This window comes from Lampetra fluviatilis, chromosome 1 (genome assembly GCF_964198595.1).
Source record: "Lampetra fluviatilis chromosome 1, kcLamFluv1.1, whole genome shotgun sequence".
Lineage (NCBI taxonomy): Eukaryota > Metazoa > Chordata > Hyperoartia > Petromyzontiformes > Petromyzontidae > Lampetra > Lampetra fluviatilis.
In genome coordinates this window covers 16,845,520-16,863,624 of record NC_136275.1, presented here as the reverse complement: position 1 = coordinate 16,863,624, position 18,105 = coordinate 16,845,520, and the positions used below count along the sequence as shown (strand labels likewise).

The following is an 18,105-nucleotide window of genomic DNA, read 5'->3' as shown; positions in this document are numbered from 1 at the left end:
TTCGCCCCTCCCCCCTCCCTTTTCCCCTCCCATCTCCCCCTTCGCTTTCCCCGTCGCTCCCATCCCCCTCTCCCCCTTCGCTTCCCCTCTCCCCTCCCTTCGCCCCTCCCCTCCGCTTGCCTTCCTTCACTCCCATCACCCCCTCCCATCGCCCCCTCCAGAACGCCCCTCCCCTTCTGACCTCTCCCCCTCCATCACGCCCCTCCCCTCCTGACCTCGCCCCCTCCATCACGCGATTTAAACCCCTAGTCCGGATTGGCAGCAGCGAGGCTGCTTTCGAAATGCGTCGTCGCGCCGAGCGTGCATGTGCACTAGGGATTTAGAACACACGTGGGCTCCGACGTCACTTCCGCTCGTCGTCTTCGCTTTCGCCGCGTTCACAAAATGGCGTCCGTCGCCAAAACCCGCGAAGGTAATGGGCCACTTTCATCGTTACAAAGAAAAAAACACGAGGAAACTTCACCGCACTGTTCGCGTCTTGGCTGCGTATCGCTTTGCTTCGCGTTAAGCGTCGTTTCACGCGCGTCGTGCTTTTTTTGCGGGACGACGGCCGCCGCTGTTGAGCCGCTTCGTGCTCCGGCCTGCGCTTTGTGTGTCGCGAGTTGAAGCCTGCGAGTTGCCTGGGCGCGCTGCCTGATCCGGGACCCCCTCCGCTGGGCACTTTGAGATTCGCCATTGACTTTACCGACTGCGAGTGACCAGACTCCGGCTTTTATTCTCGGCCGTCACAGACCTCGTCGCTCGTCACCCTGATTTTCATGACGCCCTTGTAACCTCGACCACCAGAGGCTCTTATGGACCTCTTAGCCAACCCTATCGTCAGCGACTCTGCTTTTAACTGTTCTACCAGCAACCATCGTCCAACACGGGCTCCTTCTCACGAGGATGGACTGCGGAATATTAACAATCGCCTTCCACCCAGATAGACCCGCTCGCCATAGCGTGCTTATAACAGGCTTCGATGTTTTCCGTCACCGCTCAAACTCGTGTTGTGAAATGGCTGGCATCGTGATCCTCTTTGTTGCTAAAGCTGCAATCTGTTAATAAAAAAAACGGTGTTTTGGAATTGTGCGAAGGCTATTCATCACTACTTGCCCCATATGTATGAGTAAATACAGTAATGTAAAATTAGAAATATTCAGGAAGATATTTTGTGGTTACATATTTAACCAAATTTTGTTCGTTTCTGAAGATACATGTGGTTCAGTATTTTAAACGTTAAAATTAACGTAAAATGTATTTTACAGGGTATTTTGGAGACGTTCAAACAAGGGCGTTAAAAAGACATTGTTGCGATAGAGTATACTACTTGTATGCGTGTAATACATTTGCATATTACAGGCATGAAGTGTTAGCACAAGCACCAAATGTTATAACTGGTAATAGGGCATTTACACGTAACTAAATACAACTTTATTAATATTACGTAATGCTGTTTTATTGGTATGTCGGTAATTTGTATATATATACAGTAGTATGTTGGCGCAGTGGTGATCGCACTAAAACCGGATATCCTGAGTTTTATTCCCGGCCACAGCTAACATGAATTTCTGAACTAGAAGTGCCCTCTCCCTCCTTTCACCAATCCGCACTGACAAACGTGGTTGAAGTATGGTCAGACAACCCCGATGACCGACATGGGGCGGGTTGGTTAATTACTATGCTGTATATCAGTAAGTTGTAAACAGTGTATGTACTTGGATGCCTCCTGTTTTAAATATTTTAAAAGTTAAGCAATGTTACAACCAAATATGCATATACTGTAGATTATGTATGCTCGTGCCTTAAATATGTTGATTTGCGTGGTTTTTAGACATTGAGGCGCAGATCCGTGAAATCCAGGGCAAGCGCAAAGCCCTCGATGACCAACCCAAGGATGATGAAAGTGGCGTTGGGCTTGACTCAACTGGCTTCTTTGACCAAGAAATATATGGTGGTAGTGACAGTCGCTTCACTGGATACGTGACTTCTATTGCTGCCAATGAGGTGGAAGAGGTACGTCAGCGCTTTAATTTTATTTTCTACTGTTCATTTATGTTACTAGAATGGCAGCTTTTGTTAATATCTCGTCTATTGTTGACCAAGTCTATTACGTGGTTTATGTGAATTAATATTGTTATCGTCCGGTAGGATGACGAGGATACTGTTTCTGCTTCTCTGCCTGAAAATAAAAGAGCCACCTACCATGCACCTGCAGCACTTCTCAACGATATTCCTCAGGCTTCTGAGATGGTATGTATATAATTCATTTGAACAAATTTTGGTATTGCTATATGTTTCTGTTGCTTTCGTGCAAAACTGAATTAATAGTTACAAAAAATATCACCATATTTGTCACTGTCTTATGTTTGTCTTATTAGGAAATGTTATGAGGCACTTAATTATAATTGTGAGTTTATTCATTCCTGCACACTACTGCCAATGCAGTCCATGAATTTGTATTTAATATGTTTACTGCTAAGTACTTTCTGGAAACAATTTTACTTGTAATTCACATGTGTTTTATACCTGTGTATTATAGTTTGATCCATTTGCTGAACACCGGGCTCCTCGTATTGCTGACCGGGATGACGAGTACCGCATGCGCAGAAGGCAGATGATCATCTCCCCCGAGCGCCAGGACCCTTTCGCTGATGGTACGGAAATTTATTTAGTTTTGCCCTTAAATGAATAATGTTTGTGCTTATTTGTTTTGTGTAACTGCTGTGCTATGTGTTCTGTGTAAGCAAATGGGTTAATAAATTGAGAAACCTGGGCAAACAGGATTTATACCAATTAAATCCTGAGCACTGGCTGTGGATTCTGGAATTTTATATGATGTAGCCACTGAAGAACATGCATTAGATGTTCAAGAAGCATATTTCAGTGTGAAATTCACGCAAAACACTCATTAAGAAGTTTGTCCAAGATCCGAATACATTACCCTCCTGAAAAAGTCTTGAGACTCGGTGAGGCTTTCCTGGATAAATAAGTGGCTGTTAATTTACAGTTGTGCTGATTGATCGGCAATGTGCAATGCAGTGGTCGTCTCCTAAATTAGTTATCCTAGCTACATTGGTTTTTTTGGCTGGCTTTGCTTTACAAATACAGATTGTCCTTGTCAGATTCAGTAGGTTTAGCAAGTTTATCGATGCCATATTTTCAGCATCCATTCCGGTGACTTTCACATGTGAAGTGGCCTATGGCCATCTCGGTTGGCTGGTTTTGGAAACACATATGGAAGGGCTGTGTTTGTGAGTTTGGGATAAAGTGCTACAAAGTGTTCACGAGCCCATACTAACTCTCCTCCTCAATTTCTCTCCTACAGCGGTTCTGCTTTGACAGACCAGGCTGAACAGGTGCAATGTACACGCCATGTGTTGAAGTAAAAAACAATTTTTAAGAATAGTACGATGTCAAATTGGCTTTGGAAATAATTTGTAGAAACGAAATTGGTTGGAATGTAAGTTCCCTCATTTACAGTAAGTTTGTGAATTCAGAATTAGTGCTATTTCTTATCAAACAAATTCTTGTATTAAGATACATGGTATTTCCCTTGTCAAGGTAAGGTTCCCAGTCACGTCACTTGATATTCATTTTCTAGCCCTTTGCAAAGTGTTACTAATGCGATAACAGCTGATTTTCTAGGCTCCCTTCTCCACCTTGAAGCCGGGATGTGGTGAAGATCTCTACCTATCATGCCGTGCGTATTCTGCAGAGGAAGATAACCTCAAGGGTTTATTTATGTCATGCATCATGTGCCACCTTTGTGGCTCTGACTGAGAAGCAATGCAAAGCTGGCTAGGTGCAATCCAATGTAATGCATGTATGATGTGGTAGAATAATTAATTTGGTAAATTGTATCTCTTGTAAAGAGGTTTGAATTACTCTGTTTTATAAAATGTACAATTTATATATCGATCATTCAGACAGATACAATTTGTAAACTGCACCCAGCCAGTGCAAAGCCTCAGTTTTCTATAGTACAATAATATTGGTTATATAAAATGTAAACGTTGTAAAGCCAAAACAATGGGTCCAAGAACATGGATACATCTATCAGTTAGTGAATGGATACAATACTTGTTATTGTGTTAAATCCTGATAAATGACAATCTTGCTTGACCCACTACAGTGAAATAGTTTTTCCGTACTGGACTCATGGTGTCTGGGCTCCCCGTGTGCTTGGTTTTTCAGGAGGGAAGACTCCAGATCCCAAGGCATTGGCCAGATCCTACATGGATGTGATGAAAGAGGCTCACCTTACCAAAGAGGAGGTACATTTCATCCGCTGTATTCACCTCCAATCACACTGTTTTATATGAAAATGAAAAATTGTGGATATTAATTTTCAGGTCTAAAACATCCAATAATTTTCAAGATTTTGACTGAGCTGTTGCACTTATGCTTACAGAAAGAGATCAGGATGCAGCTTGCAGACAAGGCCAAGGCAGGAGAGCTGAAGGTTGTGAATGGAGCAGCACAAACTGCCCCAAAAGAGCGCAAACGGCGCTGGGACCAGACCGCTGACCAGACACCAAGCACCACACCCAGTACCACCCCTAAAAAGAAGATGTCCACTTGGGACCAGGCTGAGGTAGGGCTTTTTTATGCTTATTAAGTGAATGATCAAACATTTATGTATTAACAATATTATGATACAGCTGGACACTTATTTATGATTGTTCTTTTTGCTTTGCTTATGCTGTAGACACCTGGTCACACACCGGGTCACACACCGGGTCACACACCGGGACACACACCGGGACACACTCCAGGCCACGCGACTCCTGGACACACTCCAGGGCACACACCCTCAAACAGCCGTTGGGATGAAACACCTGGGCGAGCGAAAGGAAGCGAGACCCCCGGGGCGACCCCGAGCGCCCGCATGTGGGACCCCACTCCAGGCCACACGCCCGGTGGCAGTGCTACTCCAGGCAGGGACACTCCGGGTCATGCCACGCCCGGGCATAGTGGCTCCACACCCAGCAACCGGCGCAACCGATGGGATGAGACGCCCCGCACTGAGAGAGGTATATTTTTCTCTGCTTGCATATCAATAAAAAATAACCTCCATATTTCCCTGAGAATGAAAAATGTTTATTGTTGTGATCCATTGTATGCATTTGTATCTAATGTGTTGTTCATGCCATTGTCAGAAACCCCGGGACACGGGAGTGGCTGGGCGGAGACGCCACGCACCGATAGGGGTGGCGAGTCGGCTGGAGAGACCCCCACACCTGGCGCTAGCAAGCGCAAGTCACGCTGGGACGAGACCCCTGTGAGCCAAATGGGGGGACAGACGCCAATCCTGACCCCCAGTGGAATCACACCCAAGGGAACCCCAGCCATGGGCATGGCCACGCCCACTCCAGGTATTCTGTTTATTATTAGCACACCATACTGTCATCACAGTAGATAACATTTTATTTCATGCTTTTCAAACTTTTTGCAGTTCTGAACACAAATGGCTTTGTCTACGTCACCTTCTTGACATGACGTGTAATGTGCAGGTCACTTGATGAGCATGACACCAGAACAACTCCAGGCCTGGAGATGGGAGCGTGAAATTGACGAGCGGAACCGCCCTCTCACCGATGAGGAACTCGATGCCATGTTCCCTGAGGGATATAAGGTAGCATGCACTACACCCACAGACATGTGTTGTGCTTTTACTTGTTTCTCTGACCAGATCACCTGGAATGCATTCATTCTCATAGTGGATTGACAAATGGGCTGTACTTGTATTTATTGGTATTAACTGAAGATTAAACATAGATGTAACAATTATTCTCTGACATGTCATAACTATACTCTTTGGTTCATTCGTTAAGTCACGTAGATAGAAATAAAACAAAATAAATCACGACGTTTCGATAGCTAACATTGAATAATCGTCCCATATAAATATTAATTCATCTCAACAATCTGCAAAGCTTGTCTAGATGTCAAGTTTATAAAAATGTATTGCTGTCATAAATATTGAACGGTTTCACACCTATCACGTCAAACTATAAAAGCAACACAAGTACATAGCTATACTTAACTGTGTTTTACATTTGTGTGTGTGATTAGGTGTTACAACCTCCGGCAGGATACGTGCCTATCCGCACTCCGGCCCGCAAGCTGACTGCTACCCCGACCCCAATGGGCGGCCTCACCACCGGCTTCCACATGCAGACACCCGACCGCTCTGCCAAATCCGCCAATGATCAGCCCTCTGGCAACCTTCCATTTCTCAAGCCTGACGATATGCAGTATTTCGACAAGTTGCTGGTGAGTTGGGTGTAGATATAAGAAACAGTAAATAAACCAGATTGTAACAATGTAATAATTTTGGTGAAATATTTAAGTCGACCCAAAATGACCTTTGACCACGAGTTCCCTTGTTAACAGTGTTAAACATGTTTAGTTGTGTGTTGTGCCTTAAGTAACACGTTTGTTTTTTGCAGGTTGATGTGGACGAATCTACCCTCAGCTCAGAAGAGCAGAAGGAAAGGAAGATCATGAAGCTGTTGCTTAAGATCAAGAATGGAACTCCTCCAATGAGGAAGGTAATGGACAACCTAATGCTTTGTTTCTGAAATGAGTATTGAGCCCATGATCATCTGTTTATAGTCCTGGGTGAGTGGTGGAATTCCACATTCCTATGGGGATGGGGGGACAAGTCTATCCATAGGCTATCCACTTTACTTCCCCAAAAAGTAGTATTCATTGTATTGACCCTGTAGGTATGATGGGTTGAGTTAACTTGTAAGCAGCCTTATGATAACAAGCTGCTTACTCTCCTGATCCATCCTGTGACTTATTTTCATGTGTACAGTGCTGTTTTCTCTAAGCAATGAGTGATAGACAGTGTAGGATGCAGTTTTAATTCCTGTACCTCTAAAACTTGTGTCGTCCAGGCGGCGCTGCGTCAAATCACAGACAAAGCCCGTGAGTTTGGTGCAGGTCCACTCTTCAACCAGATCCTGCCATTGCTCATGTCTCCAACACTGGAAGACCAGGAGCGCCATCTGCTGGTTAAAGTCATCGATCGCATTCTCTACAAGCTTGACGACCTTGTCCGGCCTTATGTGCACAAGGTAAGAAGATCCTGGTGTTCTTCTCAATGTTCTCACCCCAAATATGTGCTGTTGTGTGTTATTGTGCTGTAATTTCTGACCCGTTGATAATGTCTTTACAGATCCTCGTGGTCATTGAGCCTTTGCTGATTGATGAAGATTATTATGCTCGTGTGGAGGGGAGGGAGATCATTTCAAATTTAGCGAAGGTGAGTTAACTGCACGAGAATTAGTCATTTGAAAACATTTCATGTTACAAATTTAATGAGAAAAATAAACATTTTCAGGCATACAAGGTCATGAGCAGTGTTCAATTTTTTTTTATTTTGCTGTGTATTTCTCACCATGTTTCCCCAAATTTTAATCCAGTTTTTGTAAGTGAATGACATCTCTGGCTTGCCTCCCTCTTAGGCTGCCGGCTTGGCCACGATGATTTCCACCATGCGTCCAGACATCGACAACATGGATGAGTACGTGCGTAACACGACAGCACGTGCCTTCGCCGTCGTCGCCTCTGCCCTTGGCATCCCCTCGCTGCTGCCTTTTCTCAAGGCTGTGTGCAAAAGCAAGAAGTCATGGCAGGCACGCCACACCGGAATCAAGATTGTACAGCAGATCTCAATCCTCATGGGCTGTGCCATTCTGCCTCACTTGCGCAGTTTGGTTGAGATCATTGAGCATGGTGAGTACAATGTCAAGCTTGATTGTAAATTTTATGGTTTATTTGCAGTTGATTTTTGTAGGCCATAATACATTATCTGGTTTAGTCCATTAGGTAAAATTGCATTATTATCCATAATAGAGGTTTTTGGGTTAGATCGCGTAAATGTTAAACCCGCCACCACCCGACAGCCAACTAGTAAGGGTTGTCACTTAAACAGAACATGCCAATTTGTCACTAGTACAGCACACCGGTGTGTTGGAGAGCCAAGCGACAACAGATTTGTGGAGAAGTCTCACTGTTTCGTTCCTTATAGAGAGATGTAGATGTGTTGACCACCCTTCTGTGCTCTTGCACAATGATGGGGAGGGGGGCGGGATTACTGAGGCAACGTACATTATGCGTGCCCTTTGAACTTGTCCTTCCTGTCTATTGTGTTTATTTTAATAGCCCAACCAACGGTATAAAGTACGCTGCCCTTTGTAGGCATGCATTGAAATAATGTATTATTTGATGATTTGCTTCCACGCAGCACTAAGACGGTAGCTATTTCGAACGGTTAAAGTTATTTTGATTTCTTTCAATTTTGATAGATTCTCTAATTAGTCTTGGCCAGTAGTTGCTAGTTTTGCACAAAACTTCAACATTATCAAAATCAATTGAGTGCCTTTGTTGGCACGCGTGTTCTGCTACTGCTGACATTTGCATTTGGGAGAATTTAATATATTTCTCTTATGTTCTTTTAGTCTCGTGCCGATCATTTGTCCTGTTTTCCCAACATATCATTTACCACAGGTGCAGTTAATCCTGTACACACCTTCTGTTAGTTTCGGTAATACTTATTTTGTACCAGATATAAAATTCTGTATTTTGTACCGTGCCAAATCTGACTGGGATGTTTTGTTTTTCCAAACATCTGGCTAGTTGATCAGTTACTCCCACAATGTACGGTGTTTTGATCGTTTTATTTACTTGGGCAGTTTCAATGCTCTTGTTATTTGATTTGGTTTTGGTATTCAATGCCCTGTTGATTTGTGCATCATTGTAACTGTTCATTTACAGCGCTTCTTGAACATGTTGAATTACATTTCTCAGACTGTCACCATCTGACACTTTCTTAGCTCAATGAATGAGCGTCTTGATAAAAGCAGATTTCTTTGCGGGGTGATGATGTGACTCTGCATTCAGATAGGCGTCGGTATGTGTTTTCTTTCGGTAAACACTTATTTTACCATTTCTACCCCGTCAGAGCAGAATATGCAGAAATGGTAGAGTTCTGTCAGCTTCCACTTCTATAGTGAACTGGATGGATGGGTTTTGCGAGTTGAGATGATTTAGAAATGCGTTCAGTGTATCTTTGCCGTGTGTCCAGACCACCAATGTGTCATCCACATATCTAAACGAACAGATGGTTTTAGTGTGCTTGAAGCTATTGCTTTTGTTTCAAAATCTTCCATGTACAAATTCGCTATCACAGGAGACAAAGGAGAGCCCATTGCTGCTCCTTTTTGTTTATAGAAGTCACCTTGCCACAAGAAGTAGGTGTTCTTTAGACAGTGTTCAGCTAGTCTTGGGATATCTTTGGCTAAACCATTGTTCGTTACCAGAGTGTTGGGTAATATTAATTGACTCATTGACCGGAACCCTCGTGAACAGAGAGGTCACATCAAAACTTACGAGAATATAATTAGGATTAAGCTTAATATCTTTAATTATATTAACGAGATGTTCAGAGTTTTGATGAACGAAGAGGTCCTACCGATGTCGGGTTGTATTTTTTCGTTACGTATTGTGCTAATTTGTACGTGGCAGAGCCTATTGTACTCACTATGGGTCTTAATGGGACATCAGGTTTGTGAATTTTTGGTAGCCCATAAAGTTTTGGTGGTTTTGATGCCCTTGGTTTGATCAGGTATTGCTCTTCCTTGGGAATTGATGACTTGGCAATGATTGCCGTTATTTTACGTTCCAAGGTGCTGGTTTGGTCTCGTTTAATTTTAAGGTAGGTAGGTACCTTCATCGAGTAAATATTTGATTTTATTATCATTGTCCTCACGGGGCATCACAATAGTCTATCGGCCCTTATCAGTAGCAAGAATTTGGATATCTTTATTTGCTCTCAATTCTCTTAAGGCTTTTGCTTCACTGAAGTTAATATTTGTTTTTGGCACTTTGCTGTTCTCAATAATTTTGGCAACCTCGTGCCTAGTCATCTCAGCTTGATTATGAGGGAGATGACTAACTGCTGATTCCACTTCAGCAATGATCTCATCGACAGGGATTGTATGTGGGGCAACAGCAAAGTTAAGACCTTTTGAAAGGACTGAAACCATATCGCTGGATAATTCAACGTTAATAATGTTGATAACCGTTTTGTTTATGAAATGTTCATTTTTAGCTGGGAGTTGTTTGTTAGTTAAGTTTAGCAAATTTGTTAATTTGGGTAGTGTTCGTTTTGTTAAATACATTATCAGCTGATTGCTGTGTAATTCTGTCGATTATATTCCAGTGATCTGTAGAGACACTGTTATCGTATTAATTTTTACGTGTAAGGACATTAGTGATTTAGAAGTGTGACTTAGTTCACGCATTATTATGCCAGACTGTTTCTGTGAATATCTGCTCACACTGAATTGAACGCACGTAAAACATTTTACATCGACACTTACCTGTGCGTGCAGGCCTAGTTGACGAGCAGCAGAAGGTGCGAACCATTACTGCCCTGGCCTTGGCTGCTTTGGCTGAAGCTGCCACTCCCTACGGCATTGAATCCTTTGACTCCGTTCTCAAACCTCTCTGGAAGGGCATTCGACAACACAGAGGAAAGGTATGACTGCATACGTTGGTTTTATGACTTTTGATTTACATTGCCTCGAGTACATTGCTTTGTTATTTTATGCAAGGTGCTCCTGAAATGTATTCACTGATGTGAGTGTGCTATTTCAGCAAAGAAGTATTTTATTGACATAACTGAATGTTATAGTGAGATAGTTACATTTGCCATCTTATGTAACAGCTTTAGGTTTTTACATTGTTCTCTTATGTGGCCTATTTTTTAGGGCAAATAGTTCAGTTGTATAATATTTGCAAACTTTTTATTTATACTGTCCCTATTTTTTATATTACTGAATGTCGCTTTGAATGTCAAATGCTTTAAGGAAGTAATAATGGAAGCAATGCACATATTTATTTTGTGTAGGGTCTTGCTGCCTTCCTCAAAGCCATCGGTTACCTTATTCCCCTGATGGATGCCGAGTATGCCAACTATTACACCAGGGAAGTGATGCTTATCCTCATCCGAGAGTTCCAGTCTCCTGACGAGGAGATGAAAAAGATTGTGCTAAAGGCAAGTATGCATTCTTGTTGCTGGTACCGAGAGACGACAGCCTGCTTTTTTTTGTCCATTCAGAGACTCAATATACAATATATGGAAAATAACAGGCATGGTCACTGGTGGTCACATATATTGCCTTAAAAAACACCCAGCCCACTCACACAGGAGAAAAAATATTGTTTCAAAACACATCGCTCAATTATGTACTGTTTTCTAATTATGTAATTGATCATAATTAGTTTGTCTGTGGGACAATTCAGTTTTGCAATGTATAAATTTGTTTTTATAAAGTAGTCAAAGAAAGTATCATACTTAAAGAATTGGTATGTTCAGACATACTTTGCAGAAAAATACATTGTTTTTGAAACGGGATGTGTGGGGGATTGAACTTGTTGAAGACCCACTATGTAACAGGAAACCTAATGCTAATGTGAGACTCGAGAGTATAAGGATATTGCTTTTCCAGGAAAATGTAGCAAAACACCTTGTTTGTGCTGCAGTGATGTGTGCTTGAGTGTTTTTGAGCTAACTTTTTAGCAACTGCAGGTTGGGGTAATGTTTTACCAAGGAAACATTTCATTTAAGCAACTTACTGAGTTCATTCACATCACCTACAAAGCACAAACCCACTGTGACATAGATGCATAATTATATCTGATTTAGAGGGATATGCTGTGAAATTAGAAAATGTTATAGGTAAAAAATAAGTGAAGCCTGTAATCACAAAAAACATACATATATTAAAGCACAATTATGTAATGATTAGGATGTAGCGATGTAGGTTATAATGCTCATCTTTATATCACAATTACTGTTTTTTACTTTAAAACTGAATACTTTTCTGTGATGTTAATGATGTTTCAACTAAAAGCCATATCTTCAAATGTGTTGTACTCCATGATGCTTTGATTAGCATTTCAGCTTCAGGTTTACAGTATTTTTGTCTAACGAGTCATGGTGGAAAAGCCACCATGCTTTTATCTTTCAGTTATTTATCTTTGGCTGTGTCTGGGGAGAAAACGTCAGCTATTTCCAAGAGTTCCATCCGTAACGTGGAGATTTATAGCTCTAAATCCAACACTGGTCATTGTCACACATTGCTGTAATTTGTGGGAATAGCTTTATGAATACATATCATTCAAGAAGAATTGTGAATGCATATTAGGCATATTACACACAAAGCTTTCCTTTTGGCCAAATGTCAGTTTTAAGCCATGCTTTCATTTTCATGTTAACGCAGGTAGTGAAGCAGTGTTGCGCTACAGATGGTGTTGAGTCAACCTACATCAAGACAGAAATTCTGCCACCATTCTTTAAACACTTCTGGCAGCACCGCATGGCCCTGGACCGGAGGAACTACAGACAGGTAATTGCGTGTGTGAGGGGAACACTACCCATCGAGCCAGTGATATGTTGTTCCTTAGCCATTGTATTTTGAAAACAAATATTATTTTGTATCATTGGTACCTTTAATCATTTTCAATTCAGAATGCAAACATAGAATGAAACATCTATTTTTTAAATGACTTATTCAACGCAGAAAAATTATAGAAACTGCATGAATTCTTGTGAATGTTTGATTTGTAAATATTTTAATCGCCTCTTTTTGCAAGTGTTATGTTAATGACGGTATCATTTTTTTTAACTTAGTTTTGTGTGTGTTTACTTGCTCATTTGACTTCGTTCAGCTGGTGGACACGACGGTGGAGCTGGCCAATAAGGTGGGTGCGGCGGAGATTGTGCAGCGCATTGTGGACGACCTGAAGGATGAGGCGGAGCAGTACCGCAAGATGGTAATGGAGACGATTGAGAAGATCATGGGCAACTTGGGTGCAGCCGACATCGACCACAAGCTGGAGGAGCAGCTCATCGACGGCATCCTCTATGCGTTTCAGGAGCAGACTACGGAGGTCGGTCTCCCACATTCCCATCAGCACCACACGCAAACTGCCACCTACACTTGGTCACTCGGTGATTGAAGCATATACAGAGCTCAAGTGACCGTTATTGTCTCCTGAAGGAGACCTGACTGAACAAAGTGCGACATTTCATGATGTGCTGTAATATTTAAGCTGGGCGACTTTAACATTTTACCAAATTCACTCCTAATATGCTATTATATTGCAAACATAAGCAATCTCTTCAAGAAGTTCAATAACTAATATTGATTACGAAGCTGTGACAGGTGTAAATTTAAGATGTCACATTTGAAAAGATATTTCCGTTGACATGAATTGTCAGTGCAGTGGAAGTTGATGGATCATTGTTAATTGTGGTTGTTTTGCAGGACTCGGTGATGCTGAATGGGTTCGGCACGGTGGTGAACGCCCTGGCAAAGCGCGTGAAGCCTTACCTCCCCCAGATTTGTGGTACTGTACTGTGGCGCCTCAACAACAAGTCTGCCAAAGTGCGGCAGCAAGCCGCCGACCTTATCTCGCGCATTGCTGTTGTCATGAAGACCTGCCAGGAGGTGAGGGCCAGAGCCAACATGGGTGTTATTTTTGTCCTGTAATGTGAGAAGGAGACGGCACCCTTGAGAGTGCAATGACTATATATGTCTTGCAGTTTAACTCAAACGTCTTTGGTTGTGCATGAATGCAGTTGATAAACAGAAGACGTATTCAACTATGAACATGTGTTTACACAAGTTATTATTGATAACATTTCAGGCATATTGTAGTATACCTTAACATTCAGGGTTTGTGCTTGTGTGCTTACAGGAGAAACTCATGGGCCACTTGGGGGTGGTGCTCTATGAGTACCTTGGAGAGGAGTACCCCGAGGTACTGGGCAGCATCTTGGGAGCCCTCAAGAGCATTGTCAACGTCATTGGTTAGTTTACACTTACCTAATTGAGTAGCCTTTGACTTACATTACATAAGAATCATCCATCATTTTGTCTGGACACAGTAACGCAGCACTAAAATCTACATTGTCCTGTTTTGAGTTTGAGACCTAAACATTAAACATTGGATGTGTTTTGTAAAGTTTTCCAAGTGAATTGGACATGAGGAAAACAACCCCTATAATGAATAGATTTTCGTGTTTTTTACATCAGGTTGTTTTTAAATGTTTTCACAGCCACTTTGCTTTTCGTGTCCTACAGGCATGCATAAGATGACGCCCCCCATCAAGGATCTGTTACCTCGTCTGACCCCTATCCTGAAGAACCGGCACGAGAAGGTGCAGGAGAACTGCATTGACCTTGTGGGCCGCATTGCCGACAGGTACCTCCTCCGGGCAGCATGACGTTTCACAGCAAATTCATAAAACATCTAATCTTCTGAGCTTTTTGGAGATCTATAAGCTTCCATTGCATTTACTAGGGTTTACTAATTTCTTGATAATACTCGAGTAACATGAAGAGTGGATTTCGCTCCGTTGATTGCGGTGTTGGTGTTCATTGATGTCTCCAGATAATGTTTCACAATTTGTCATTCGGTGTTTTAGTAAGCAAAATATGTGGATAATTTGCTTGTTGCACGTGCATCACGTTGCTAGTAGCTAATTCACTTTGCTGTGGGTCTCAGGGGGGCAGAGTACGTGTCTGCACGCGAGTGGATGAGGATCTGTTTCGAGCTGCTGGAGCTGCTGAAGGCCCACAAGAAGGCCATCCGCCGAGCCACTGTCAACACCTTCGGCTACATCGCCAAGGCCATCGGGTGAGTGACCAGCAGACATAGTGTGCTGTACTTTGGGCATTCACTCACCAGTGTTATATAGTCTACTGAAGCATATGTAAATTATAATTAATCGTCCATTTTAGGGGTGGAGCACTTGCATTTGTAGTGTTATTACAGAGGCGCACACACCATTGTTTTAGGCAACGCATTCAATAAACAACCTCACTAATCACGGAGTTCGACAGTTAAGTGTGGCTATCCTGTTCTTAGACTGTTTGCGATGTGTGTGTGAGTTAGCTGAACAAACGGGCCAGTCAGCACATACGCTGCCTGACCCACAATCCCCAGCTAAGACTCTACGGCGAACGAGGAGCGAAGAGCGACGACCCCTTGAGTTGATCCCCACGAACGAACCCCGAATCCCCGAACGCGCTCCCCCTTTATCCCTTGGCCCCGGCCCCGCCCCTTGCTGTATTCTGGCCACGTGTCCTTAACTCCTCCAATTGAGACACCGCTTCAGGTCACGTGTCCTTGACTCCTTCAATCGAGGCCCACTTCCGGTCACGTGCCCTTAGCTCGTCTAATCGGGGCACCCGACGCTCCTCCAGCACTGGCTGGCGCGACCCACAGAGACATCTAGCTCTGTCTCTACACTTACAGTAGTGGCTGTATTCACGACACTACACATTGGTGACTGTACTGTGCTATGTATTTGGGGACCCTGAATTAATTTCCCAGTCACCACTAACATCAATGGGTGTTTTTTTATCTGAACCGGCCCTGTACCACCACCCTTCGCAAACCCACACTGACCAGTATGCTCAGGTATGGGCATAGAACCACAATAGCAGGCATGAGTAGCAATTATTCATCAGTCGATTGATAAAGGGCTGTACATATTTCAGGTTTGTGTTAAACTGGCAGAAAGTTATTTAAAATGCCAATGATTTTTTTCAGTGAACCCTTGTTTTGTAGTGTTTTATAAAATGTGCATTAATCGACTTGGTGTGCTGAGATGGTCATGTTTTCTTGAGTTTTTTCTTTTTCCAAAATGCATCATTAATGTCATGAGACGGGCTATTAATTTGTATCTCTCATAAAGCAATAAAGAGCAGTGCAAAACTCCCATCGTTTTGAGAACAGCCCAAGGAAGCAGATATCACAGAACTACATCTTGAGGTCCCTTTTAAGTGACCTCTGTCCCACAGAGATGTATTTTTGACCTTATCCTAATACACTCTATCCTACAGGCCGCACGACGTATTGGCCACACTGCTCAACAACCTGAAGGTGCAGGAGCGACAGAACCGTGTGTGCACAACCGTGGCGATCGCCATTGTGGCCGAGACCTGCTCTCCCTTCACAGTGCTGCCAGCGCTCATGAATGAGTACCGCGTGCCAGAGCTCAACGTGCAGAACGGTGTGCTGAAGTCGCTCTCCTTTCTGTTTGAATACATTGGAGAGATGGGCAAGGACTACATCTATGCCGTGACACCTCTGCTAGAGGATGCCCTAATGGACAGGTAGGCACGGAATGTCCTGATTTGAAATATTACTTGTTGACCAGTGAAACAATAATGGGTGGCTGTGAATGTTGGGGTATTGGACTTCATCTAAGTTGTATATGTACAGATGTAAGCATAAACGTTTGCCTTTATTTTAAGGAGAAACTTATGTAGTCATACTGTTTTGTGTATGTCATGTTCTGTGTACTGGGCCATAGTTTGTCAATATTAGTAACCCTCAGACCCCGTAAAAACAATCTTTAATTTAATTGCCCATAATTACACCTATGACCTCAAGCAACTTTAAATGCTCTTGCAATAATGCTGGATCTTTATTATTCTAATACCTTAGTATCGAGGCGGCTTAAGTCACTGTAACCTAACCTTGATGCCGATAATTGTGTGCCTGCCCACAGGGACCTTGTGCACCGGCAGACAGCCAGTGCAGTGGTACAGCACATGTCACTGGGTGTGTATGGATTTGGATGTGAGGATGCTCTCAACCACCTACTCAACTTCGTGTGGCCAAACATCTTTGAGACGTCTCCTCATCTGATCCAGGCTGTGATGGGCGCTCTGGAAGGCATGCGTGTATCCCTGGGACCATGCCGCCTGTTGCAGTATGCCCTGCAGGTAACGGAGCATATTTAAGGAGTTGTATAATATTGTTATTATTCAATTAACTGGATAATAAGCAGCACATTAGCAATATTTGTGTGTACTTGACAATAAGTTAAACTTACATGTTTATAGATGCCTAAGTTCTGAGTAGCAATAATCATAAATCGTGTGTTCTTTTTATTGTTTTGCCTTGTTTTGTGAATTTGCAGGGTTTGTTCCATCCAGCGCGGAAAGTGCGTGATGTTTACTGGAAAATCTACAACTCCATCTACATTGGCTCACAGGACGCACTTATTGCACACTACCCACGTATTGTCAACGACGAGAAGAACATGTACATCCGTACTGAGCTTGACTACTTCGTATAATGGTGGTGGTGATGGTAGAGCCGAGTAATCTATCGGGAATAGACATAGCAAGGTTCATATTTGAAATCTGCTTAACGTCTTGATCCTGATATAAATGTGTCACTTTTTTAATTTCTATTGTGATAAGCATTGTGCTAAATGTAGACTGATAATAACTGTTCCTTTGGATTTTTTAAAATTGGTATAGATGATTTCTGTGGATGAGCCTCGTCATGTTTCGTGTTTTAGGCCCAAAGTTCCAGGGTAGTGGTTTCACAAAAACATGGGAAAAGAGCCCGTATAATCCATATTTGTTTTGGCATATATGTAATGCATCAACTCTGTTGAGCTTGGTTAATTGAATATCCAACATTTTACGTAAGAACTGACTGCAATAAAGAGTTTTGTAATGACAGGTAAAGTTGCATTCATTGTACAGAACTTCAGTTAAGTACACCAAGGATAACTACCTTTCCAAGTATCAGCTGTGTAATAACTTGGTTTTTATGCTCGGGGTAACTGCAAAGTTTGCATATGGCACCCTAATCGCATGACAATTAACTTTCTCAACAATACAGGTGTAGTATGAAAACATTTACTGTTTGTCAAAGCTTCATTTGTAGATTAGCAGTCTTTAAAAGTTGTTTTTGCTGCTGCACCAATAAACGTGAACAAAATGTGATGTTTGTTTTGTTTCGGTGTGAAGCAAAAATACTAAATTGTATGGATTGCAAAGCTGCCAGTTCTGCGATGGTGCACACAACACCAAGGCTATGTCCAAGTAGGATGTGTAGTGAGTCCAACTGAGTTGCAGACGTCTTGGGAGCAACACGTTTTATTAAACTCTTAACACAACATACTCCAGGCTATTAACACAACATACTCTTGGGTGGTGACCGCCCAACTAACCACACTACGGCGGAACTAGACACGGTTCCACTATCCCGGTCCGGACCACAAGCTGGGTT

General features: G+C 42.6%; 1 protein-coding gene across 4 annotated transcripts; it reads left to right on the top strand.

Annotated features, from left to right (window-relative positions):
- Positions 1–303: 303 nt before the first annotated feature.
- SF3B1 (splicing factor 3b subunit 1) lies at positions 304–17,817 on the top strand. Of its 4 annotated transcripts, XM_078857645.1 has the most exons (25): positions 305–412; positions 1,814–1,995; positions 2,131–2,232; positions 2,522–2,636; positions 4,177–4,256; positions 4,394–4,576; positions 4,691–5,015; positions 5,142–5,357; positions 5,496–5,617; positions 6,058–6,258; positions 6,435–6,536; positions 6,888–7,067; positions 7,169–7,255; positions 7,458–7,728; positions 10,389–10,534; positions 10,907–11,053; positions 12,282–12,407; positions 12,730–12,951; positions 13,329–13,511; positions 13,762–13,873; positions 14,148–14,268; positions 14,572–14,703; positions 15,915–16,187; positions 16,586–16,802; positions 17,000–17,817. In XM_078857645.1, the coding sequence occupies exons 1-25, from the start codon at positions 385–387 to the stop codon at positions 17,156–17,158; spliced, it is 4,032 nt and encodes a 1,343-aa protein (XP_078713771.1). In that variant the 5' UTR covers positions 305–384; the 3' UTR covers positions 17,159–17,817. The 4 variants fall into 4 exon arrangements, with proteins under 4 accessions (XP_078713800.1, XP_078713791.1, XP_078713771.1 ...); XM_078857655.1 differs by lacking the exons at positions 305–412; positions 1,814–1,995; positions 2,131–2,232; positions 2,522–2,636 and adding an exon at positions 3,333–3,682; XM_078857674.1 differs by lacking the exons at positions 4,177–4,256; positions 4,394–4,576; positions 4,691–5,015; ... (16 more) ...; positions 16,586–16,802; positions 17,000–17,817 and adding exons at positions 3,308–3,338; positions 3,628–3,682 and having other exon boundaries at positions 304–412.
- The last annotated feature ends 288 nt before the right edge of the window (positions 17,818–18,105 follow it).

What these genes read in the sequence shown, in the direction of transcription:
- SF3B1 (XM_078857645.1), top strand. Translation starts at nt 385, where the DNA reads ATGGCGTCCGTCGCCAAAACCCGCGAAG. An exon ending in TGTTCCCTGAGGGATATAAG is followed by an intron (nt 5,618 to 6,057) that starts GTAGCATGCACT and finishes GTGTGTGATTAG; the next exon opens with GTGTTACAACCTCCGGCAGG. An exon ending in TGTTGCAGTATGCCCTGCAG is followed by an intron (nt 16,803 to 16,999) that starts GTAACGGAGCAT and finishes GTGAATTTGCAG; the next exon opens with GGTTTGTTCCATCCAGCGCG.